Raw genomic sequence first — 27,432 nt, forward strand, 5'->3', positions numbered from 1 at the left:
GCGGTAATCCAAATAATTTAAAAGTCTCAAAAAAGGTGTATCAATTCGTCATTCGGCGTATTCGGTGTATCAACGTAATTCAGCATTATGATAAACTCAAAGCGATGTATCAAAAACATCATTCGAAATCTCTTTACAGTTTCGAACTATTCGTCATCAGCGATGTATCAAAAAACATTCATTCGAAATCTCCTTACAGTCTCGAACTGTTCGTCATCAGCGGTGTATCAAAAAACATTCATTCGAAATCTCCTTACAGTCTCGAACTGTTCGTCATCACGTAAGAGGTCTGAATCTTACATCGCAGTCTCGAACTGCTCGATCACCTTTAAAGGTGTACGCAAGAACATTCGTTGTCCTTCACCATAATATAAAGCTGATCGCAAAAAGCTACGCGGTAATCACGCAACATCGTGTTGCCCGTCATGACCTCGAACGTATGAATCCGCGGTTAACTCAATCGTAGTAAAGCTTACTCTTACCTTTAAACTTCTATCTACCTTCTTACGTATAAAGACGACGAATTCGAATAATCCGCTATGACTCCATCATTCGAGCAATCCGCTATGACTCCATCGAATCTCCTTTCGAAACTCCCTTCGAAATGTCTCCGTCGAATCTCCTTTCTCCGTCGAATATCCTTTCTGTACGTCTCCGTCGAATCTCGCACTCCTCTCTTTCGAACTCGCACTCTTTCGAACTCGCACTCTTTCGAACTCACACTTTTTCGACTTTATCCCTTTTATCTTTCGTTACGATATTTTCCTTTTCAAAATAGTTCGCGATATCGGAGAGAGAAGTAAGCAGACAGACAGAAAAAAAAAACAACAACACGAGAAATTCATCGTTGCTTAAATCGATTCTCTGAAGCCGCGTTCGTTGATCGTCACGCTTTTCTCGATCGCGCTCGCGACATCCAAACCGACGTTAAAGCGGCGTTAATTTCGAAACAGTAACATGATGTAGGGATACGAAATCACCAGATAAGAGCACGAAGCAATTCAAATTCAGTATATCGCCGGCACGATTATACGGTGTTACTGCCATTTCGCGTACGCGCGTGCGGCTCGTGCAAACGTTATTAACGCGCGGCCGCAATCGCGCGGCAGAAACGCCTCGTGTGAACAGGCTCCTTGATCTCAGTATCAGCTCCCTGCCGTCAATATAAAAATAAAAAATAATATAATAGGTTATTAACCTGTATGTATAAACACTCACGTAAACGTAGTAATAAACAGTAAATAAAATAAGTATAATAGTAATTAATCGTCGCGTCGCGTAAAGAGTCACGGTCGGTCTCGCTCCGCGCGTACTTCGTATCCGTACTTACCGTGTCTCTCGAGTTTTTTTTTCTTTGTTGTTAACCCCGCGCGCGCGCGCGCGGTTGGGGTTATTAACGCCTTCAGCCCCGCCTTTGGGCTATATAGCGTAATTTGGTCTTGATCCGTGGTTTTCTTCAAACCTGTATAATCCCTTTTTTTCCTCGTACAATCCTTTCTCTTTGGTTTACAATGATTCCCTATGCTTTCTTCCACCTTATAAATTCCTTTTTTATCTCGCACATTTAAGTATTCCTTTTTTTCCTTGTACAATTTTTTCTTTTTGGACTATGATCCCTTATGTAAAATCCCTTTTTATCTCGCACACTGGAAGACACTTTTGAGACAATAAAGAGAGGGGAAGATTGGTCAGTGACCCTCTCTTGATTATGTATATGACTGTGCGTATGTGTAACTGTGTGTGTATGTCCGCGGTGTACTGAACTCGGTATGCCGTGGGTGCGTTGGGCCCAAGGAATTGCGCGGATCAATTTCCCCTGCGGCCGTGTTTCTCGAGTGCTCTCGAGATAGGTTAACTGATGAATAGAAACTGACTGACAGCGCGCTAAACAAACGCACTGTCTACACTGTACTGCCACAGTGGCACTGCACTGCGATACTAACGCCGCTAGCCGCCAGTGTCAAAAAAGTGAAAGTGACGTTTCTGATTATGACGTCATCATATAAGACGTCGGCGTTAGAAGTAGAAGTATCTTAAAAATAAGCGACTTTGCGTCGCAATATCTCCGCTCGTAGGGCACGTAGCGGAATATTATGAGAGAACCCCCTCCCCCCTAATTTGACCTCAAGCTATCGATCAAGCCTACTTAGAACTTGATCCGTTTACTCGTTATCGAGATCTCAACATCTCGAGTACTCGCAACCCGTCGTGTCGCGTAAAAGAGTCGGTTTTGCTCCGCGTGTACTTGGCGCGAGACACTACCGTGTCTCTTGATTAAGGATAAAATTAAATGTGATATGTGTCGCCAAAGTTTAGAAACTAAAGTAACCAAATCTTTATTAATACAAATAAAAAATAGGGGAGGATTATTTTCCCAGTAATCCAGTTATTAAAATTTGTAAAGATGCTGAGCGTGTTCTTAGGCAACATAAAAATTTACAGTTAAAAACTTAATGAATAGCCTTATATATAGCGTAAAACGTTTGTTATCTAATTATATCTTCAGTCATTTAGATGATTTTATCCAAATAACATGTGTTCTTGATACTCATAAATCTAAATTAGTACATCAGGTTTTGCATAAATATTTTAACATAAGATTATACCACGAAGCTAAAAACAGTGTAACAGATATAAAAAGAATAAGAAGTTTTTATAATCAATTAGTTATATTTGCTAATCAATAAAAAATTTCTTATATAAGTTTAAATATATAATTTTTAATATTACGTTAATAGCGTTTTTACACAGAAAAACATACATTTTCAATATAAAATATTTACATTTAAAAAAGTAGTTTTATATTTTATGTTTTATGTTTATATAAAATATTTTTTTTTATATAAAAAGTATGTTTATATGTTTGTACATACAAGATGTTTATAAAAGAAAGTTAACCCTAATCCCTCCAACCATGCACTTTTGTGTCCCACGCGTTTCTAACGTCGTTTGTTCCGGTCGTTTATTCTGGAAAACCAACGAAAACCAACTAAAAAAAGTTGTTATAGTAGGTGTTCGGATCCGTCCTTCGAACGGCGCGCCTGCGAGTGCGGCAACCCGGTCCGCGCGCTCAAGCCCGTCCGGCCGGGCGCACATGGCATCACCCCACTCGCGCGCCGCTAGCGCGAGTAACACCTGTCGCCGCGGGTCGGCTGTCGTTACTCGCAATCAAAATTCGGCAAGAAAGATACATAAGGGCGAGCCGGCCCAGGACGAGTTCGTTCTCTTCTTTCACGTTGAGGCTACAATATACCGGGCGTTAAATGTACCGGCAGTAGCAACCGTGATTGAGACGAACCTTGCATATTCCGCTCCAACCTGGAGCGAGCGAAATTCTCGCACCGTTCTTCTGAACGACGTGCCACCGACTTGCGCCTGCTATTAAGCAAGGGAGAGTCTGCCCCTCCCACCCGCCGAACCGGACAAGTTCGGTCCGTGGTGGTAGTAGCACAGGGCAACTCTGCCCGCTCTAGCAGAGACCGCCGACGACCACGACCAAGGAGAAGAGCCAGGAGGCCCTCGCCATCACGACGACCAACCGCTGCCGGACCGGCACCTCCACCAGAGCTGTGGTGGCCATTGAGCGCCGGCATAAGAGCAGTCTAAAAATAAGGCCCCATCCACAAGTCACGCGCTGATACGCTAAGTCATCATGTATATATTGGAAAAATAAAGCTCACTTTTACCAGAGCTTCGACTCGTTCGATTCATTCGCCTCAGACTTCCTTGCTCCCGACCGTTTCAAAACAGTAGGGAACATCAGATAGAAATTTCAGAGCTCTAGCTCATTTACTCCCGAAACGGCAAACAGTTAAAATCTCGTTAATTATAAATGGCGGAAAAAACGTTGGAGGGATTAGGATTAATATGAATAAAACATCAAGAATAATTATTTGACCGTTGATATGACGTTTAATATCGTAGTGAATAAAACATATTCAGAAACGTGCAAATTGCTTTTTTATTTAATGATTACCATCATTTACTTAAATTATATTACCATTATTTACTTAAATTATATTTAGCAAGTGTATTCCAATTGCTTTCAATATATAACAACTAACACAATGCAATATTTACGCGTACAATCCAATCTAACGCATGCATATGTTGGAAAAGGCATTTTTAGACACAGTACAGTACATTTCATTTTACGCAAAGCAGAATCTATAATTGTATTGTTCTAAATAAGTTTACAATTTTTTTTATTGTTATTATAACTTTCAAATCTTTTAAGACATTTTTTGACATTTTACTATTATTTTTATATAATAAAGAACGACAATTTCCAAATATTCTTTTGTACACACGTGCAGAAAATGTTTTGAATAAATATTTTTACTTGCAAATCTCACGGAGGAGACGTATGAAAAACAGTTCTTTTTTTGGTTAAATTTATTCTATAATGTAATATAATATACATTGAATATTTACCGATGAAAAATCACATCTTCCTCCATACCAAGTTCTTTCTTACAGATACAGAATATTTGTGCCATTATTTTCTCTTACTTGAATTGCTGCATCAGCTGAATTTGTGTGTGCACGTCAATGCATCTTTCCCTCCAACTGCCTTTCATCTACTGACGAGCAATGTGTGCGTTTTACCCATTCCTATTCCCTACTAGTCCCCACTAGTCTACACTTCTATCCCCACCAAGTTATCAGAAGAGTGAGAGAAGACCATATCCACGGCTATGTCTGCATCGTCTATTTTGCTACGCGTGCTCTTACGTCTATTTTGCTACGCGTGCCGGTCTATCTGTATAAGTCTATGGTTGTAAAGATCATGTTCCAGAATAATAATGAAAATGTTACTAACAAACAAAGTTGGTAATTGAAATGGTTGTGCTCCTTATGTATCGCTTAAATATACCAAAGTTTGCCTCAATATTATCATGTAAAAAATAGCTGTATTGTTATATGTGTAACAATATACAAAATTGTTCATTTTAATTAATTCACTCAAATTTCAAAAATTGTAAGTTTAAGAAGGAAACTTTTTAGACAAGAGTTGCAGTGTTGTGAGGGTCATTTGAAGATGACCTTTGTTTGACCTTGGGTCAAGGTTAAAGCACTATTTTAAGGTCGACTTTATTTTTCCAAATAGAACCCCTTATTTTTTATCATTCTTGTAGCTTGTAACTGATATTGAAGCTGATTTTTAAAACGCTATAATAATGCTCTCTTTCGTCAAGAATTTTCTGAGATATTTCAAAAATTTTTTCATATTCTTTATTATAAAATATAAAATATCTCATAAAGGATTCACTTTTCGATGACTTTACCTTGATACTTTTAAGGGCCTTGGATATCCATGTCAGCCATCTTGAATCGAGAGACGAAATATGGACAATTCTTACAAAAAATCTCAAATAAGAAAGAGTCACCGTACGATTAAATATAAGCGCTCAAATGAAAGATAATAGCATATTGTATGTTTAACTGCTCATTAATTTGCTGGTCCTAATATAGAAAGTGTAGTAACAGTGTAATGAAAAAGTGGCAGCTTATGCGGTCGGCGTAGCACTATTCTGGAAAATGGTTTATGGCACTTTATTGGATTATTATTTGAGGCAATGGACAGCACATTGACATAACATTGACAAACTGAAGCTCAATAATGCACAATTTTTAGTACAACTAGACACTACAGACGCGCGCTTTGCGCGCGCTATTTAGCTTTAACATTATGCTATTACTATTACACTATTAACTCTTTGATACACACAACTGTCAAAATATACAATGACAGCTGCAAATGAAGTAAGCGCAGCAAGAGAACCAATATCGGCATCGCGGAAAAGTGACAACAATAAACTTCACATCTCCTTTTTAGAAGAGGACTAGACACTACAGACGCGCGCTTTGCGCGCGCTATTTAGCTTTACATTATGCTATTACTATTACACTATTAACCCTTGATACACACAACTGTCAAAATATACAATGACAGCTGCAAATGAAGTAAGCACAGCAAGAGAACCAATCGGCATCGCGGAAAAGTGACAACAATACCTACGACATGCCCTTTTTAGAAGAAAATTATAAAAAAAAATTGCTTTACCTATGTTCTTTTCTATTTTTTCAATAAAACAATAAAAGTTTATCTTTATTTTTTTTTTATTCAAAAATCGAAAGATAACCTAAAATTATTTTATATGTTAGTGAAAAATAGACAATTCCGATATGCCACGTAACTATTAAAATTACTTAAGCTATTTTACTAATGCAAATATTAAAATATAAAATATAAGACTTATTATGAGATACCGAGATAATTCATGAAATATTTGGATTTGACTTTTTTGTGCGTACATTTATCTTTTATTCCTGCAACAATTCCTCATCTTGCAGGAAGAAAGCTGGGCATCAGTTCTACAGTCGATCCATGTCCATGCATACTTCGTAGTTGTTAATCAATTTCCAATTTTTCTTGTCGATGCGTACGTTACTCTACTTCCTACAATATAAATCACACGATAATCATACAATTAAATTAAATTTTATTTTACGACTCCTTTCTACACGATATCAGTTTCATATATATTTTTATGGAGATATTTTAGAGAATCGGGTTAGAGAGCATTGACATACAGTTATACCTTTAGATGTGCCAAATGATATTCCAACAGAACTTTGGCATTAGCGATGCTTTCGACAGTGCCAACGAAGACGAAGGGCACCTGACCCTCTTTTCGTGGAATCATTCATGGGATCATTAAAAATTTTCAGACAATTACTACATGTAGAGGATCTGTTATCAACTTTTCACGCTTGTTAAATATTTGCACATGAGCACCAATATAGCTAATCCCATCAGATCTTTTCGAACATTAAATTCATCGGTATATATAAAATAAGGCAAATTTTACATAATCTGCTTATATATACAATATATAATTACAAAGATAAATATATAATTTACTATCTGTATCAAAAACTTATAGTTCACATTTTTTTCCATATTATAGAATAAAACAATTTACAATTTAAGCTGATCAATCGATACTAACCCCATAAGATGCAATCCGTCATCCTGTCATCATTCGTCATCAGCATCGCGAAACTCGCCTCTCAAACTCGACTCGTGTCTCAATGACTTTTTTAATTAGGGATTTTTTATGGCTGCCAATGAAATTGCACTCTCGTCATCGGAACCATCATCGTGATAAGCATCACCACTGTACGCTCCTGCAGCACGATTAGTATTCCTAATACCACTGGTACTTTTCTTGGTTTTGTTTTGAATTCGCATAGCCATACGTAGTTTTTCTTCTTCTTTCTACAAAAGAAAAAGTAATTAGAAACATTGGAGTAATAATCAGTTTTAACATGATATGCATGTACAGAAATGATAATGTATACACACCTTTATCATCTCGAATATCTGTTCTGGTCTGGGTTCATTCCTACTTGAGAAAGAACTTTAATTTCAGAGATCTTTTGCGACCTATCGGCCAGAGACATAGGCTGCGTTCGGGGAGCGCGCTATTAGCGCTATTTGCTTATTCTATCCTTGTTCTACATTTGATGAACGATAAAGATAGAATGATGTAATAGCGCTAATAGCGCGCTCCCCGAACGCACCCATAATCATCTTCTTGTGTGTGAACGATTCAGTGGAATGCGGCCGGAATGTTAGTTTCGTTCTAAATACTGCTTGACCCTGCAGACCGGTACTTTGGCGAATAATAGAGGTAATTGTGATCGCCCTGTAACGGCTGTTTGTACACGTCAAAGATTTCCGAGCCCAAATGCAAGGACATGCTTCCGTCCGACCACTTTACGAATCTCGCGTTACTTTGCTTCACCATTTTGCCCTCGTCGTTAAACGATTCCTTCCACCTCAATATATATTTAACCTTGAGTTTCAATCGAGCGCGACCTTCCTCTACTCTCCTCTTCCTCCTTTTTTTACTTCATTTACAAGGTTAAGTTGTACCTGTAATCGTAACCTGTACAAGTAATCGTAATACAAGGATAAAAATAAAAACACATACCTGCAGATTATTCGCGCCGCCTTGCTGTATCACGGACCACGGACCACGGACCACGGAGCTTTCCGCTACAAATCACTCGCGCTAACCACGCGTCATGCGTCATCCCTTACGATACATTTTTTTTTATTAGATCCCACATTGACACGTGACGTGAGGTTAAAACGATATAGACGACATTCGATACGAAGTAATAACTCGCACACAACGCATCGAGATAACCAATCGGCATCGCGGAAAAGAGGCAACAATAATTTCGATACAAATGCAATTCACTCAGTTAACATGCCTTTTTTAAAAGTGGACTAGCACACACGCGCGCTACGCGCGCGCTTCAAACTTTTTCCGTTTCATTTTATCTTAAAACTCATCCCACATCACCATTTTTCTCCGTTAAAATGTATTCCCTTTCTCATCCATTGTACCAATGTCCATTCGCCACCTCTCGTTTTTTTTCTCTCCGCTCACTTCACATATCTGTCTCTCCCATATTTTGTTTTCTTCTTTCTTTTTACTTCTCGCATAAGACTTATCACACTTCACTTCCTCGGCTCTCATTTTTTCCTTACACTTAACTACTCCTTACACTGCACTAACGCGCGCGCCATCCATGTCTATATATATATATTTTTTTTTTTCCGTTATATTTATTTTAAAATATTTATTCCATTCCACTATTTCTCTCCGTTAATTTATTCTTTTTTCTCCTCTACTGTACTTATAATATCTAATCGTCACCACCTCCCATTCCTCTTCCCTCTCCGCTTACTTCATGTACTTATCTCTCATATTTTATTTTTTCTTTCTTCTTATTTTTCATATAAGACTTATTACACTCTAATTTTTTTATTTGGTACCTTTCTTTGTCCGTCAACAGCAACGTAAATAAAATCGGGCTTAACGGGCACCCTTATCTAACTCCCCTTCCCGTTCAAAATCTCTCTCCCAGCTCCTCTCCCACCCTTACCCTGCATCCCTTAACAGCTCCTTACATCTCATCACCAAGCCCTCTCTCACTCCTCTTTTCCTCATTGCTTTTATCAGAATCCTTCTGTCTACCGAGTCAAAAAGCTGCCTTCAAGTTCATGAACAACACCACTATCTTCCCCTTTTTTAATTTACCTGCCTATTTATTAAGTAATTTAATACATAGATGTTGTCCGTGGTCCCTACCTCTCTCTTAAACCCTGTCTGACTCTGCAGAAGCAATTCCTTCTCTTCTACCTCCTTCCTCAACCTATCGGCCAAAACAGCAGCGTACACCTTGTATGCCGTTTGTGCTAACATCACCCCTCTGTAGTCCCCCACTTTCTCCCCCTTCTCCTTCTTTCTTATGGGCACTATAATTCCCTCCTTCCAACCTTCCGGCCAACCCTCTTCTTTCCACACTCTATTACATACCTCTCACAACCATTTTTTTATCACCTCCCCTCTAAACTTTTATACCTCATTTAGAATTCCATAACTTCCTATCGCTTTTCCCTCCCTAAGCTTTCCCACCATTTCCCACATCTCTTCTCTCCTTATCTTCTCCTCTCCTCCTCCAATTCCTCCCAACAAATCTCTGAAATACCTATCCCATTCCTGCATACTAATTCCCTCGTTCAACCTTCTTCTCATTTTTCTCTCTCTGTTTACCATCTTCCATATCTGTCCCTCTGTCCTAATCTCCTTTACCTCCCCATCCTATTTCTCCACTTCTTTTTTTTTTCTTTTTTTTATACATTTTCTTGTATCGCTGTTTTTCTTTTCTATAACTGCCACTCTTCCTTCCTTTCCTTCTTTATTTCCTTAACATGAGCCCTTTCTCTTCCCTTTCTTATATTCTTCACCCCAACAGCCCCTTTCTCCTTTTTGCCCTTCCCATTCACTTCCCTTAATACTTTCCCTATCCTTCTTTTCAGCCCCTGCCACTCCTTTTCCACTCCCCTTTCTGAATTTGTTTATCCCCCACTAACTCTTTAAATTTTTTTCTGCTTTCCTCCGACCAATCTCCTCTCTCACTTCCGCCCTTCCCCCCTTCCTTTTACCCAAACCGTCCTCTACCCTTTCTACCCACGCCGTCACTGGCTGGTGGTTTGAGTCGACCTTTGCTTTCATCACTACCCGTTCTATCCTCTCCTTTGTCCTCCTGTCTCCCAACACGCAGTCAATCACCGACTCCCCTCTCCTCCCTGTATACGTCTATTCTCCCTCCTCATCTTCTCTAATTTCTCCGTTAAAAATCGCTCACCCATGCTCCTCCAAAAACCTACATAAGTTTTGTTCCTCCTCGTTTACCTTGCCATCTTTTGTTCTTCTTTCCTTTTCTCCTCTCTCTTTTTCTCCCTCTTCTACAAATCCCCCCTCCTTCCCCGTCCTTGCGTTAAAATCCGCCCTATCAGCACCCTCACTCCCGTCTCTATCTCCTTCCACCTATTACTTTAGGTTTTCCAATTTCCTGTCCATATCTTATTTATATACATTCTTACTATGTTCCACCACTTCTTCCCTAACCTCACCTTTATTGATAGCATTCTTTCTTTATCTTTTTTCGTCTTTTCTTTTTCCATTTTGACCCCTACCCTCACCCTTACTATCATTCCTCCTATCGCCCTACCCTTCCGATTCTTCCTCCCTGCTTTCTGCACTTTCCACACGTAACCTCTCGGCAGCCTTTCCTTCATCTTTTCTCATCCCTTACCATCCACCCACTTCTCACATAACACCATTAAATCCCATTCCTTCAGCCCCTTCCAAAACTCTTTATCTTTATTTGTTAATCCCGCCACATTCCAAAAAGCTACCTTATATATTCTCCTTCTTTCCTCTCTCTCTCTTCTCTCTCTCCTACCCCTCTTTCTCTCCAAATCTTTTCTCTAATTCCTTCCTCTTATCCTTCTCAATCTCTACTCTTCTTTCATCAACCCGTTCCCTATTTCTTTTCTACTTAACCTACTTTTGCATTTCCTCTCTTTTGCTTTTCTACCCTTTCCCTTGCCCTGCTTCCCAACACCTCCCTCTACTATCCCTAAGCACATCTCTTACCTTATCCCACACCCACCACTCCCCCTCTATCCATACCTCTCCCTGCCCTATCCGTACCCTCTCCTCTTGCCTTCCATGCAACTTAATTTACCCTCCATTTTCTTCCCATGTCAAATCTTCCTTTATCCAAGTACCTTTGTCTCTCAATTTCCACTTATTTCTCATTATTCTTGATTTTTCTTCCTCACTTCCTACTCTTACTACTGCCATACCTCCCTTCTCTCTCCTTCCCGCATCTATTTTTCTAATCTTCTCTATCTTAACCTTTAAGCCTATCTTTTTTATCACCTCCTCTACTTCCACCTTTATTCCTCCCGTATTCTTTCACTCTTTTTATCAAAATATTTCTCTTTCTTTCTCCCCTCTCTTTCACTTTAAACCTCTTTTCCAGCTTTTCCACCCTCTTTCCAATCAGACTTCTCCCTACCCCTTCCCTTTTCCCTCTACCGCTTCCTTCTGCACTTTTTCCTCCATCACAAACTCCTCCTTTTAACTCTATTTGCATCCCCTCCAATTTTCCTTCCAAATGTTCTATTCTATTCTTAAACTCTTTTCTCTTCCTTTTCTTCATTTCTTCTCTCTCTCCTTTAGTTCGTTCCTTATCTTCTCAACTTCTTCCACCATTGCCTCCCTTTGCCCCTTCGTCACCTCTCTTAATTCTTTTCTCACTCCCCTTAACCCCTCTCTCAGCTTTTATCCTAATTCCCTCAACAACCCTTTCATATCTATATCTTTTCCCCCTTGGTGGCGTTCTCACTATCTTCCTGCTTTTCTTGAAAAGGTCCTCGCTCTTTTTCCCAACCGCTCCTTCTTCCTTCTCCATTGTATCTTTCTTCCTCTTGAAAAGCTCGTTTACGTTCTCCGTACTACCGCGTCTCTCTTTCCCCAATTCTATGGCCGTACTGCTTCCCCACGTTATTCCCGAACTCCCCAGAATTCCCTAGCTCTTTACCCTAGCGCTTTATACTCTTCCTCTTCTACGTCTGTCTCTCTAACCTCAACCTTCCTGTTTCTCTTCAGCCTCCACGGGCTCTCTCTTTGAACTCTCCGCATTCAACCCTCTCACACCTTCCCTCTCCCACACTGTGATCGCCCCTTGCTTACCACACACTCTCCCTCGCTCCACCTCTCACACTCGCACTCCGTTATTCGCTTACAAAATCTGTCGTCTCACATCTAATCAATCGAAAACGGAAGTCCTACATTTATTATTCCATTATCCCTCTTTTTCTTTTCCTTCTTCTATTCTTCCTAACTCTTCACTATCTCATCTCTTCTATCCTTCTACTTAGAATCTCCTTAAAGCCTTCACACATAAAATGTCATAAGGACGTAAAACGTAAGCGTAATAAAATCGATCAATCCCAATCGAGTAATTTCCCCTGGGATTACGGACAGCACAATAAGTACTTGATTGGGATTGGTCGATTTTCTTACGCTTACGTTTTACGTCCTTACGCGATTTTATGTGTGAAGGCCTTTACACTTTTAATGTTTCCCACCGCCATCCTTCTTATTTCTCCCATCCCTATAATTTCGCCTGTTTTTTCTCTTTATTTACTAAAAGATAATCTATTAGTACAATCTTACCTTTCTTTTTGTATGTCCACTTTTTTCTCTCATTTCCCGTCACATTCCGTTAAATAAATGAATATTATTTTTAGATATTTTAATTAATTTATGTAATTAAATCAAATATCGATTTAATTCCGGAGAGTTTCAGGGTTTTAATGTTCCAACAATAGCTGTGTTTTAAATCCGACAAAAAATCGGTGCGCAGTTAAATAAGTTGGAAAAATATATGTATACATACACACAGAAATTAATATCAGGCTGTCAAAAATATAAGCTTGGACCGTATAGCATTTTATTCTAATTTGATTATATATAGTAACGGTCCCCTATTTCTCTTATTGTTAAAAATATTTTGTTATTATTTTTTATAATAATTTTATTTTATTGCCTATTATAAGCATATTGTATATATTTTTGTTTAATTTTTCCTAATATGCATATTTTTTAAGTTACAAAAAATGAAATATGTATAAATAAAATCTAATTAATATTTATTGATTTACGCAATCTAAATTTAAATCAATTTCGATCTGACAATAGAAATTGAAATTAATAATGAAAAAGAAACCACAATAAAACCAAATACATCTCTGAAATATTTTTGAGCCAGATTAACATTTCTTTTTTTAGCTTTTTGTAACATTAAATAAGATATTTATAATACCATAGGATTATTAAACAAATAAATTACTAATAAATTATTAATAGATGAAATTCATATTTTTAATATAAAATACATAAGTTTAGATTAGATTATGACATAAGAACTTGTACAGTTGAATCTTCTCCCATTTTTCCTGTTCCAGCCACGTCTCCATCAACCCCCTGACATCCCACTTTCTTATCCTCTTTCCCAAACCCTTCCTTTTTCCCTTCACTCTCGCTACATTCCAAAAGCCTATCTTTAGGGTTCCTTCCTGTTCCTTTCCCTCCTCCTTTCTCCTGCATTCCTTTCTTTCCCCTCACCATCTTTTTCCTCTTTTTCACTCTTTTTTACTTTCCACACTCTATTCTCTCTGACTTCTTTCCCCCTTCCCCTCAGCCTCACTACATTCTCTTCCTCTCTACTCTCCCTCTCCTTTCTCTTCTCTCCGCCCAACCCTCCCAACGTTTCTCCTCCCTCCTCACTACCTTTCTATATCATTTTTCCGTCTCCCTCTCTTCTACTCTTTCCCTTCTCCTTTGTTCCTCTTTCTCCACCCTCCTTATTTTGCTCCTCTCTCTCCTTTGCCCTTTCATCTCTCAGGACTTCTTTTTTTTTAATTCCAACTACACCACTTCCCCTCTATCCAAATCTTTCCGTACTTTACCCAATCTCTCCTCCTATTCCTTCTCTCCTTCTCAGCTATCCTCTCCAGGCTCCATTGCATTTTTCTTTGATTCTTTCTTGCAAGGTCATGTCATTCTCTATTCTTTTCATCCTCCCTTTCAACACATTCTTCTTCTGCATTACCTCTCTTTTTCTTACTCTATCTTTTAACCAAACTAAAACCATCTTCTTTTTTCCCGTCTTTCTTCCTATCTCTTTTACCTCCTTTATTCATCCCTTCTCCCCCATCTCTAGCCATAGCTCCTCTACTGCTTTCTTTCGCCTTCTCTCTTCTACCTCCACCCCTTTAACTACTACACTCCTCCTTCTGTCTTTCTCTTCTAACTCTCTCTACCTTTCTAGCTTTCTTACCTTCGCTTCCATTACTTTATCTCTTTTTCCAATATCCTACTTTCCTTCCTCTTCCACTTCTCCCTGCCCTCCCTTCTTCTCATCTTTCCATCTCTTAATTAATAAATTTGCATATTAGTTAATTTCTTTATATACACTACCGCTCACACACACACACACACACACACACACACACACACACACACACATTAATTTTAGTATACCTCGATATTTGTTAATTTCTCTGTAAAGGATGAACATGATACATGTGTTTTGTACAGAAATGAATACATTTGCTGTTATAAACACTTTCAACATTTGCATGTATATATTGCATTTTTATATATTATTTATATAAAATGCGATGCATGCAAGTGAAATGTTTATAACAGTAAGTGCATTCATTTCTGTGCAAAACACGTATCATGATGTTCATCTTTTACAGAGAAATCTACGAATGTGTTGTATATTAAAATTAATGTGTGTGTGTGTGTGTGTGTGTGTGTGTGTGTGTGTGTGTGTGTGTGTGTGTGTGTGTGTGTGTGTGTGTGTGTGTGTGTGTGTGTGTGTGAGCAGTAGTATATATAAAGAAATTAACTAATATATAAATTTAAATATATTTGCAATATAATAAATATTTTTACAATATATTATACTTTTCTCTATATTGTTCCTTCTCTTCTCCTTCTTTCTTTTTTTTCTATCTCTACACTTTTCTCTCGTCTTAAAATACTTTTTACTTTTGATTTCTTTTTTTTCCTTATTTCTCTCATACATTGCCTTATACTCCTTCTTCCTTCTCTTATAATCTTCTTTATATTTTTTTCTTCTTTTTCAGTCTCTCAATAACCTTTCTACCTCCTTCCTCTTTTTCCTACAGTTCCCATCCCATCATCTTCCATTTCCTTCTGCCCCTTTTTTTACTCTTCTCATCCTTTCTTCCATCTTAATTCTTTTTGTAAACTTTTCGACCTCTTTATCTATCGCTCCCCTACCTACTTCTACCTCCTCCGTTCTTCTTCTAAACTCCTCTCTCACTTTTTCCGACCAGTCCGTCTTTTCCACCCACCTCTCTACCTCCGCTATTGTCTCTCTCCTCTCACCACTACCCCCTTTGTCCACCCGTACTGCTACTGATTGGTGATCCAAACCTACCTCACACCCCATCTCCAATCTTGTTACTGCTCTTTCCCAAGCTTTTCTATCTCCTATTGCGTAATTGATCACTGTTTCCCCCCTTTCTTCTGTAAAAGTCACCTTCCCCTCATCTCCCTCCTTTTGCTCTGTTCATAATTTTCCACCCTTCCTCTTCCACCCATCTAATCAGCCCTTCCTCCTACCTATTTGTCATTTTATCTTTCGATTTTCTTTCAGCTCCCTCTTCTCCATCCTCCAGCGCTCCTTTCTCCTCTGTTCTCGCATTGAAATCGCCTCCATTATCCATCTCTCCTCTCTCCCTTCCTCTTCTTTTATTAATTTTATCTTACCCTTACCCATCATCATGTCCAAGTTTCCGCTTACGTAAACTATTGCCAATCTCCATTTCTATTTCTTCTATCTTACTTTTCTAATCACTAAACCTTCCTCCTTTACCCATTCTTCTCTTTTAACCCTTTTCTAATTTCCATCATTATCCCACCTAGTGCTTTTCCTCTTCTTCCAACTTTTTCTTTCTTTGCACCCTGTATCCTCTAGTTGAACTCCTTTGGCAGGTTATTCTTCATCTTCTCCTATTCCTCCTGTTTCAGCCACGTTTCCAACAACTCTACAACATCCTACTTTTTTATCCTTTCCCAAACCCTTCCTGTTTTCCCTTCATTCTCGCTACATTCCAAAAGCCTATCTTTAGGTTTCAATCCTGTTCTTTTTTCTTCTCCTCTCTCTTGCATTCCTTTCCTCCCCCTCCCTTTCTTTTTCCTTTCTTTCACTTCTTTTTACTTTTCACACTCTACTCTCTCTGACTCCTTTCCCTTTTCCCCTCAACCTCACCCCACTCTTTTCCTCCCTACTCTTCCTCTCCTCCCTCTTTACTCCGCCCTCCCCTCCCATCGTTTCTTCTTTCTCCTCACTACCTTTCCATTTCATTTTTCCGTCTCCCTCTCTTCTACTCTTATCCTTCTTTTCTGTTCCTCTTTCTCCACCCTCCTTTTTCTGGCTCCTCTCTCTTATTTCCCCTCCCATCTATCAGGACTTCTTTTTCCTCATCCCAACTTCCCCTCACCATTATTTCCCCTCTATCTAAATTTTTCCGTACTTTACTCAATCTTCCCTCCTATTCCTTCTCTCCTTTTCAGCTATCCTCTTCAGGCTCCATTGCATTTTTCTTTCCTCCAAGGTCATATCATTCTCTATTCTTTCCATCCTCCCTTTCAACACATTCTTTTTCTGCATTACCTCTCTTTTTCTTACTCTATCTTTTAACCTAACTAAAACCATCTTCTCTTTCCCCGTCTTTCTTCCTATCTCTTTTACCTCCTTTATTCCTCCCTCCACCCCCATCTCTAGCCATAGCTTCTCTACCGCTTTCTTTCGCCTTTTCTCCACTACCTCCACCCTTTTCACTACTACATTTTTCCTCTTTTTGTTTCTCTCTTCTAACTCTCTCCACCTTTCTAGCTCTCTTACCTTCGCTTCCATTGCTTTATCTCTTCTTCCTATCTCCCACTATCCTTCCTTTTTCACTTCTCCCTGCCCTTCCTTCCTTCCATCTCTCCATCTCTTAACTAATATATTTAAATTTATATATTAGTTAACTTTTTTATATACATTACCGCTCATTTATTTCAATATACCCCTATAGTTGTTAATTTCTCTGTAAAGGATAAACATGATACATGTGTTTTGTACAGAAATGAATACATTTGCTGTTATAAACACTTTCAACATTTGCATGCATTGCATTTTTATATATTATTTATATAAAAATCGATGCATGCAAGTAAAATGTTTATAACAGCAAGTGCATTCATTTCTGTGCAAAACACGTATCATGATGTTCATCCTTTACAATCAACGAATTTGTTGTATATTGAAATTAATGTGTGAGCGGTAGTGTATATAAAGAAGTTAATTAATATATAAATTTAATATATTTGCAATATAATAAATATTTTTATAATATATTATACCTTTCTCTATATTGTTCCTTCTCTTCTCCTTTTTTCTCCTTTTTCTATCCTTATATCTTTCTTTCGTCTTAAAATACTTTTTACTTTTTTATAAACAGCTTAAGGTATCGATACGATAAATAATACTATAAAAGCTACATTTGGATGGAACGGTAATAATTTACATATCCTACCTCATAATAGCGTAATAAATGGAAACGATTTATGAATTTATGAAATAAAATTAAGTATGAAATATACACATTTAAGAAATATTACTTTAATGATTATACTATCTTACGCGTCATTAACAGGCGAAGCAAATAGATGCTATGATATACAGGATACCTTTAAACAATTGTTTCATTTTCTAATAGATATACTGTAATATAATCGTATAAGCGTCATATTTTTTTTGCACAGGAATACTAACGCAAAATTATTCGGACATTGTCACTACTAAAATTAAAAAATCTGATAAAGGGTTAGGTAATTTACACATATTTTTAATTCACATATCTCTCATTTAGTACCGATCATCATTTCATAATGATACATTTGCAACGAAATAGATCGCCAGTACCCAAAACGTATATCTGTAATCTAAACACAAGTTTTTATATTTTGGAAACAATACAATAAATGTCTTAAAATACTTTTTACTTGTTTCTAAGCAGCATAAAATATCAATACTATCCGAATAGTATAAAAGATATGTTAACAAAATACATCTTTCTTTTCTGAGCATTTGGATGGAACAATAACAATTTAGACACCCTACCTCTATAATTATGTTAAAATCGTCAAATATACTGTAATATAATCGTCATATTTTTTTTACACAGAAATACTAACGCAAATTATTCGGACATTGTCACTAAAAAATTAGATGAAGATAGTTTGTAATCATACAAAGATACTGTTTAGGTAATGTACACATCTTTTTTTAATTCACATATCTCTCATTTACTACCGATCATCATTTCATAATGATGCATTTGCAACGAAATAGATACGTCAGCAACATTCGAAACCATCGACTGGAAAAAGCATTCCTCTTGGTTTATTCCATAAAACCACATGTACAATTTATTATTTCTTCTCTCCAAAGTTGTTCTATTTTTACTAGTTCGCCGTTAATCATCATCATCACCCCTTCGCTCTCTGTAATAAGTCATCACATTTATATAAAACAATAAATAACATATAAACAGATTACTATGATTATATTATTACTATATCAAATCCCAAAGATTGATATAGTATGCTTAGACTGTAGTAAAAGTAATAAAAAAATATTTATGTATATATATATATATATATATATATATATATAATTAAAAGAAAAGGAAAAAAAAAGAAAAAACACTAAATTACGTGAAAAGTGTATTCGGAAATAAAAACTGACTCCTTATGCACATCTGACCGCGTTAGATTCGAACAAGTCATTTTCACTATCATCATGATGCTATTAATCAACACAGCTTTGAAACGTAAAAATCTAATGTTGTTAAATAACTCTATATACTAATAATCGTAAATCAAAAACTCAATTTTCTCAAGTAAATAGAAAGGAACATTATTGAGAACACCTTTGAACCAGAATTTCTTGAAGCTATTCCGCTTACTATTAAAATAATAACGCACGCGCGCAACCAATAAGTATTATTATTATTACCTCTATCGATACTTAAAACGTCTTAGCTGTAAAACAGTGTCTTCGTCATCAGTAGTAAAACGACATTCGTATCTACGATCTCTACGCTAGGTTGGAAGACGACCTTGTCTGCCACTCCATATACCCTGAATTTTTTTTTTACCGGCACCTCCCTGATGACCACCTCTTGGCGATAAATCCCGAACGCAATATTCACTGCCGTCCAAAGTATATCTACATAATCCTAAAGGACGTATGATCAATCGTTAGATTTCTAATGCATGTAGGCAATTACAATATATTTACTTGTATCTCGTATCACCCATTGACTAACTTATCAGATATACCTAAAAAAAGCTGATCAGAATCAAGACAAACGGTGTATTAATTTATTTAAAACGTTATATTATTTTCTCTATTAGTCTATTAGTCTCTTTTAGTCTCTTTTTTTTATTAGTCTTTTTATTTTTTTTCTCTCTAACAAGGATAAACGATATATTATGCGCATCATGCGTGAAACGGAACACACTCATAGGTATGTTAACAAAATACATCTTTCTTTTCTGAGCATTATCTAATTTAATTTTAATCAAAACTTATTTTCAAATTTAATTTTATTTCTCATTTTGTTTCAATCTAATGATCTAAATAAAAATGTAAAAAAAAACACCACAAAGTACATTTATTAAAGTAAGTAATTTTATTCTGTCTTTGTTATTCATTAATTGCCAAAAAGGATAGAACGACGTCACAAGTGAATATTATCTGAGTTTTGATGTGAATAGAAAACACCTAATATATTACACACAATATAATATACATACATTATTTTTATTGATCGTGATTATATCATCTGTTTTTTCCTTCTCTATATATCTTATTCACATGCGCAGAAAAGCGTTAATTGGAGTTGACTTTTCACACCAATCACCTATAGAAGTATTTCAATATTAATCTCGAAGATGTGCATGATAAAAAATTGTGCATAAAACTTTGCTTACTTATATATCGATAATCGCATGGCACTAAATAAACATTTTTGGTGACTGGTCTGTAAATTTTGCACAGTCTAAATGAATACATAAGCTGCACTGTAGTAGCAGTTACTTTATCACATTTAATGCTTACAAAAGGATCATCTGTAAGAGCTAGAGATAATGGTGCAATCTGGAAAGATGTTATTCATAAGTATTTAAAATAACTAACAAAGAAAGATATCATGAAGATACCTTACCAAAGTTTCGATCATTTTACGTTGTTATGGTACTTGTCGCTGTCCATGTCCTCAGGAACTGAAGAAAGTCTTTCAACTTAGCTCAAAGAAATAATAAATGACTTTGAATTAAAAATAAAACGTTCAAAATCCTTTTATTTGTTTTAAGAAAACCATTTATTCGTTTGTAAGTTTAGACAATTTCTTTTTTACAACAAATTTTTTAATTAGCTTTAAATTCTCCTGATGGGCATTTTGTCGCATTCTTAATCTTATACATATAATAAATTAAAGCATACGATAAATTATCCGAAGCGTGATTCATGCAAGGAAAGGTAAACTTATACGTCCCAGCAAACGAAAAAAGATTGAAAAGAATTAAAACAGGATTGCCAGGAATTCAATTAAGGACTTTCCGAATTCCATTCTGTCCAAAAAAGGGATTGAAATAGTTTCAATATCATGGAATTCCTTATTTTGGAAAGAATTTGTCTTTTTTGAATCCCATCCAATTCCAACACAAAAATATTATACCACTGAATGCCAGGTTAGGGATTGGAAAGTTTCGTGATGAATTCCATTGAATACCATTGATTCCGTTAACGAAATGAGTACCACTGAATGCCAGGTTAGGGATTGGAAAGTTTCTTGATGAACTCCATTGAATACCATTGATTCCGTTAACGAAATGAATACCATTGAACGCCAAACTAGGAATTAAAAATTTCCGTATTGAATTCCATTGAATTTCGTCTATTCTGACAATAAAATGAATACCATTGAATGCCAGGATAGGGATTAAAAAGTGTCCGTGTTGAACTCTGTGGCGGTACGCGCCAATAATAGTACACGCCCGCGCGGTATCTGCATTACCGGCAATTCGCGTCGACGCCGCTAGGCGTCGCATCGCCGGGGCATCTTCTCGAGTTCAAAGTTTCGTCTCGACCGCTATGTAAAGGGACCCCCTACGGTGCCTGACAGATCTTACAAATCTCATTTTCGGGCTAATTGCCCGTCGGCAGTAGTGCGTGTAATGCCCTTAGGCATACACAAAAGCTTACCGACGAACAACGGCGCTTGGTCGCCCAACGGAAGCGCGAGACGTTTCGTAAACCATCTAATGCCATGCAATTCCATAACCTTTACGGATTCCATAGGAGTGGATGGAATTTAAAATTTCTTTTTTGGATTCCATGGGATTGGACCATCTCATTTCGAATCCCATCTAATTTCATCTAATTCCGCCAAAAAAGGGATTCAAAGGTATTAAAAAATTTTAATACCTTTTAATCCTTTTGCGTTTGCTGGGGTGTCCAATACGTATACGTATACAGTTGCTACAATTCTGCTAGCAACACATACTATGTTGTCGGCAACATGCCAGCAACAATACAGACTCGTTGCTATCTGTGTGTATTTAAGCCTTAAGTACGTCTTAAGTACGATCTTAAGATGTCATGAAGCAATTACGAAGCTGTATTAGCATCTTAAAACATTACTTAACCTTTTTGGTACGAAGCGACCGGGATGCGAACGGCCCTCTAGTGGCCGAAGCGTCGATCTGCCGATATACGCGATTTGGCGGAGAGAGCTAGGCACTCGACGTTCAACGCTTTCAATTATTATATGTAATAAAACTCAATAACAAAAACATTTAAAAAATTTATTAACAGAAATATTTAAAGTTAACAGTTAACATTTCAAGTTGCTCGGCCGCAGTATAAGCAGTATGTAAACAGTAAATTGACTATAGTTACTGCTCGGCCGCAGCGAACAGTATAATGGACAGTTACTACGTTAACGCGAGCATTACTTCTGTAGTAACTTACGATAATTCACTCGTTTACGCGGAGTAAATTATCGTAAGTTACTACAAAATCCCGTTTACGCGAAGGAATTATCGTAAGTTATGATAACGATAGCGATTGTAAGCGAGCGAATAAGACGATGAGACGGAGCGTTATAGGGAGTAATGGCGACAGCCAATGAGCGAGCGAAGGAGTGAGCCGAGATGACACTAGAGCGTATGAGCGTTGGTAAGCGTTTGTGTGTGTAAAGAGAGTCAGTGAGTTACAGAGTTAGAGAGAGTCAGAGAGTTAGGAAGGTAGAAGGTGCGTGAAAGACGAGAGAGTAACGCGATATTAACGATCGAGCGCGAACTAAGAGCGTAGGGCCGTAGGGCAGAGGCCCGAAACGAGTGTATTTCCAATAAGTGTATTCAACGTGATTTAATTAAAGACGAAAATGGAAAACCGACCCCTCGTGTGATTATTAATCTCCGAATCGAGAACTCCTACGAGCCACCGACGAACCATCCGCGACAAAGTTTCGAGACCGAGTTGAGATTACGCGAGTCAATAGTACAATTCAGTTAACAGTTACTACAGAAGTAACGCTCGCGTAAACGTAGTAAAAGACTATAGTCACTCTCCGTACCGAAAGGGTTAAGGGCTGCGTTCGAAAACTTTACTCGGGTGCACAAGCGCCATTCTGTTCTTGTTCAATTTTTAGTAAGTAGCAAAGATAGAACAATGCAGTGTGCACCCGAATAAAGTTTTCGGACGTAGTCAAAACGGTCTTGAAATAAAATCTGACTCTGAATACCAGCGATAATTATTTATCAAGAGTTCAGCACATGGAAAGTTTCGTAATAATAAATTTGAAATAAAATATTTTCTTTATATCGATAAATATTTTATATGACAGTTTTTAATAGAGTAACGTGGATTTCTCACAAGAAAAGGAAATCTTCTTTACTTTAGAAATTAATAGGTTTTTTACAGCTTTATTTAATTATTTACAGAAAAAGCATTGGAAGGAAAGTTAGCTCATAAACGTGCGATCTTATAAGATCTCATTTCTGTCTGTTACTAGCATGTAATGAGATAATATCTACATAAACGTAGACATTCTTAGTTACGTTCTAAATTTTCATTACAAAGATCGTAGTAGCATAAAGTATGACGATGATGTACGCAACACCTTGAACATATTTTTACAGAGTAATTGCACGCATATACATCCTATAAAACAATTACACTTACCGTATTGAAAGTTACATATGACAATACAACGATTTCACCCATTCTTAGTGTTGATGGTTTCTCACATCTCATCATTATCATTATAAAAAGCTTTCTCGCTGCTATCGGCATATTATACCATTCTGAATTATATCTGGAAATTTTGCAAGACATTTCGAAATTATATTATGTATTTATCCGCTTGCGATTTTGTTACGTTTTTCATGAGTTATATGACTCAAGATTTTGCAAAAGTGCTACTGCTTATATTTATATTATACGTACGCGGATTCAAACACTTTCTCACTGGAATCTATGATTTTCTGACCCTGCCAATTTTGGAAGAAAACGTTAATTAAAACTCCGTTTAGATAAGCACTGAGTTTTAAAAGACGATTAATGTCTTCCGTGTTATTTATCACCTGTACAAAAGAAGTATAATTAATATACGAGAAGTATAATTAATAAAGTATGATAAATACAGTTGATTTAAGTAGTTAATTTTATTAAATACTTTATTAAATAATTTATATATGCGATGCAAAAGCACATCCAAGAACTATTACGATTATGTGAAAATTTTCATCAGATATACCTGATATCCCTGGACACTTAAAATAAGTACAGTTAGTCCAATATGTATACAGAGAGGTATGCTGTATATTGACTCTATGATGGCAACAAATCTAATACAACATACGCAAACATATTATTTTATTACTATTGCTCACACGAAGATAATTAATACTAAATGTCTGAACGTATACTCACTGCATCGTTTCCGTGTGTCTGCGAATACTATACGCGATATTCGCATAAGATATATTTTTCGTAGTCGTCATCGTCAACCTCTCGTTTTCGAAGACTAACGCGGTTTCTAATCGGTATCTAATTGTAAGTTCAATATTATCATAAAATAAAAAAAAGCGCCTTTTTGAAATAAAAGTATTTTCGCAAGAAATAAACTATCCCATTATTTGCGTTGAGCTCGCATTTTTATAGAATTTATGTACTTAAATCATGATTGTTCATTAGACTGATTAGACTCACCTCAAAGCCGCGAACAAACCGCAGCAGTATTCGACCAGTGTTAAGTATAGAACATCAAATATAACTAGTAAGACTGTGTAAGAAAAATCGCATATGGCGCTGTGTATAAAAATTGGAACGTAGTACGTGTCTAAATCAACCATATAATTAACGCGATGAGGGAGTCCTATTTGCACTTTACTTGATGTCTCATTAAACTCCTTGGATTCCGTATGGAAAAATCTTGTCAGTAATGTCGAAAGTATATAAATAATGCTGTGACCTAGTATTAAACCTAATTTGCAGAATAATTACTCTAATTTACAATTATTGCCAAAAAGTTATGTATAATACTTCGACATTTTAAAAAGCGTCAAACGTCTTCAAACGTATTTAAAGATATATATAATATATACAGGGTGTTAAATAAGTAAGTACACAAACTTGAAGAGGATATTTCTTGGCTTATTTTAAGAAGAAAGAGTCCTATAAACATGTGTCCTAAACCGCTTCGTTTTTAAAATACAAAGTGTCAAAGTTGAGAAAAAGAAATAAAAACTTCAAAAATCTGGAAAATATTTAAAAATATTTTATTCAAATTTGGTATTTGTACATATGGTATTAAGAACTATTTTCTAGTATCAATAAAACATTTAATACCGATAAAGCATTTTTAAGGAGCGTGCATCTTTGACACCCTGTATTTTGAAAACAAATCAATTTAGAACATATGTTTATAAGACCTTTTCTTCTTAAAATAAGCAAAGGAATACCCCCATCAAGTTTGTGTACTTACTTAAGTAACACACTGTATAATATATTTAAAAATTGTTTAAAAAATAAAATTGTTATATTAATGTGTTTGAAATTTTGTTACTGCACTAAATTATTGTTAAACCGATTATACTATTAAAATCACCCGTATAAGTGTAGCCTAATTTTCGCCCATATTGCGCGTGCGAAATCTGTATCTTAGTTTCCTCATCCGATTTTGGGGAAAGACAGTACTCTTGCATCTTTATAAGAAGCACTTTTATCTATTACTCGATAAAGATTTAAATGTGATAAGATTTAATTTTATTTTTCGAACTTATTGCTACTGCTTTTCGTAATTATTTAGTTTAGGGAAGCAACTTCCTGCGATCTTGACTTTGACATATATATTAAAGAGAGCATTTCTTGATTGTGAGTAACCTTCTAAAGGTTTTAGCCATCATTCGTTATTTATTAAAAAGTTATTATATAACACACACATATAACACCTGAAGAGAAGGGTAGGGGCGTAGCCCCTCCTCCGCCTACATATGTACTGTCTATACACGCAAATTATTTTCCTTAGTACTGACACAAACTGTTATATTTCTCAAACTTTTTGTTAATAACTTTTTAATCAATAACGAGCAGCTGAAACCTTTAGAAGGTTAGTGCTCTCAGGAGAGTGCTCTCTATAATATATGTCAAGGTCAAAGTCGCAGGAAGTTGCACCCCTAAACTAAATAATTATCTAATTTTTATTATTAGTTAATTGTTTAGTTTACTATATACAATATCATTTTTATTTACGCACCTGTGGTAATGTATATACCGCGCAAAATGTTTTACTTATAGTCACTATCGCAAAACAAAGCAACGGTAGGGCATCAATCACTTCGAAGGAGTCGTGCTTGATTTCAATTACACCCAACATCTACATTTTCCGTTAATTACATTGTAGACATGTCATATAACAAATGATTTAAATTGAACCGCTTTACATTAAGACAAGAGAGCAGTAAAAGTGGCCAAAAAATTCAATATCTCATTTAACATATGGCCTAATGAATGCCTAATAAAAAAGTACCTATACAAGGTTTTCGATTTCGCTGATTCCATTTTTGATGTAAAATTTTTGAAATTAAAAACGGATTTAATACAGCGGGAAACTAGATTCATGTATCGATATACTTATTGATACCGCATGAAACCTTCGGAGACGTACTTACACACGATGGAGAGACGGTATATGATACCTTTTATTGATACATATCTTTCTGTGTGTGTAGTCCGCTTAAGGTATCCAATAAGACTTTACTCGTTATGATAAGTAGTAACACTTTAGGACGCAATATGTTTCCAAAGTATGATCACATTGAAATTCAATAATACATATATAAGTATAACGTTCTCCTATTTTTGTCTTTTGCACTTTGCACTATTACAGTGATTTGTCCAAGTATAACAATGGATGAGAAGCAATAGAATATTTTTCAATACAACAATACTAATGAAATATATAAAAAGTAAAGTCATGCATACATAATTTTCAAAACGTTTAAGTCATTGTCACGTAAAAAACAGCCCGTTAAACTCAATGGAATTTTAAAAATAATTAGTCTAACTTATTAAAATGACAATAATATATTTGTCCTATCGCTCTCCAAAATCGATTCCAACAGTTCGACCAATTTTACTGCTATCCTGGCCTATGTGCACCCGATCGCAAATTACATTAATTATATTAAATACACTTATAAGTAAATATGGATTTTTGTACGCATAGATATCTTGACGAAATGATATAGAAGAAAGATTTAATTACCACACATCTTTTTGGAAGAACGCAATAATGGAAGCTATAATAGTACATACATGCAATAGTACTTTAAAATAATATACGTTCTTCTTAAACTTACTTCGAATATAAATCCAGATCCAAGTATCAGTAACATAGCGAGATATATCGCGTAGCGCCTGTATTGCGTATAAAAAGGCCATAGGCCACTGATACTTAATAGTATTCGAATGATGTTATAATGCGAATCCCGAAAGAAATGTTCGATATCGCCCATTCTGTCTCTTATCTTCTGTTGCTACTATTACAAGAGCAAAATTCACTTATCATAGAGTATAGATCGTCTCTTGAGAATTCCATTTTATGTTTGATTGTCGTAAAATCTAAAATGCATATTTACCGCTAAAGTGTTTATGCCGCAAAAACCAAAACGGCACATTGTAAAGCTGCAAGATTATCTTATGGAAATTGCATAATTATATAGAAAAAGCGAACAGTCATGCTAGGAATATCGTCTTCGTGGATTCGATACAGACAAAAGAGGTATGAAAATTTTATTCGCAAGTATCGATCTAAGACCAGACTGTTAC

General features: G+C 36.3%; 2 protein-coding genes and 1 pseudogene across 3 annotated transcripts in view; 1 reads left to right on the plus strand and 2 right to left on the minus strand.

Moving 5' to 3' along the window:
- The window catches only part of LOC143908428 (uncharacterized), a 268,255-nt pseudogene that overhangs the window by 191,764 nt on the left and 49,059 nt on the right, over positions 1-27,432 (plus strand). The window lies entirely within an intron of this gene.
- On the minus strand, positions 6,191-9,287 carry LOC143908425 (another transcription unit protein-like). Its single transcript, XM_077426090.1, is given in 8 exon segments — positions 6,191-6,463; positions 6,606-6,825; positions 7,017-7,285; positions 7,373-7,384; positions 7,387-7,472; positions 7,597-7,693; positions 7,695-7,911; positions 9,187-9,287. Coding segments are annotated over 6 exon segments (687 nt in total). The 3' UTR covers positions 6,191-6,463; positions 6,606-6,825; positions 7,017-7,111.
- The window catches only part of LOC143908417 (odorant receptor 9a-like), a 7,254-nt gene continuing 229 nt past the window's right edge, over positions 20,408-27,432 (minus strand). Inside the window, exons 1-9 of the mRNA XM_077426086.1 lie at positions 26,964-27,432; positions 25,859-25,978; positions 25,211-25,328; positions 24,313-24,586; positions 24,034-24,150; positions 23,858-23,948; positions 23,548-23,684; positions 23,284-23,416; positions 20,408-23,221 (exon numbers count right to left, since the gene is read on the minus strand). The exon at positions 26,964-27,432 is cut by the window's right edge and continues 229 nt beyond it. Of these exons, the coding sequence (XP_077282212.1) occupies positions 23,174-23,221; positions 23,284-23,416; positions 23,548-23,684; positions 23,858-23,948; positions 24,034-24,150; positions 24,313-24,586; positions 25,211-25,328; positions 25,859-25,978; positions 26,964-27,119 (1,194 nt within the window). The 5' untranslated portion in view covers positions 27,120-27,432 and the 3' untranslated portion in view covers positions 20,408-23,173. The remainder of the gene's footprint in view (positions 23,222-23,283; positions 23,417-23,547; positions 23,685-23,857; positions 23,949-24,033; positions 24,151-24,312; positions 24,587-25,210; positions 25,329-25,858; positions 25,979-26,963) is intronic.

Source organism: Temnothorax americanus, unplaced genomic scaffold (genome assembly GCF_048541705.1).
Source record: "Temnothorax americanus isolate GAGA-0224 unplaced genomic scaffold, ASM4854170v1 Scaffold94, whole genome shotgun sequence".
Lineage (NCBI taxonomy): Eukaryota > Metazoa > Arthropoda > Insecta > Hymenoptera > Formicidae > Temnothorax > Temnothorax americanus.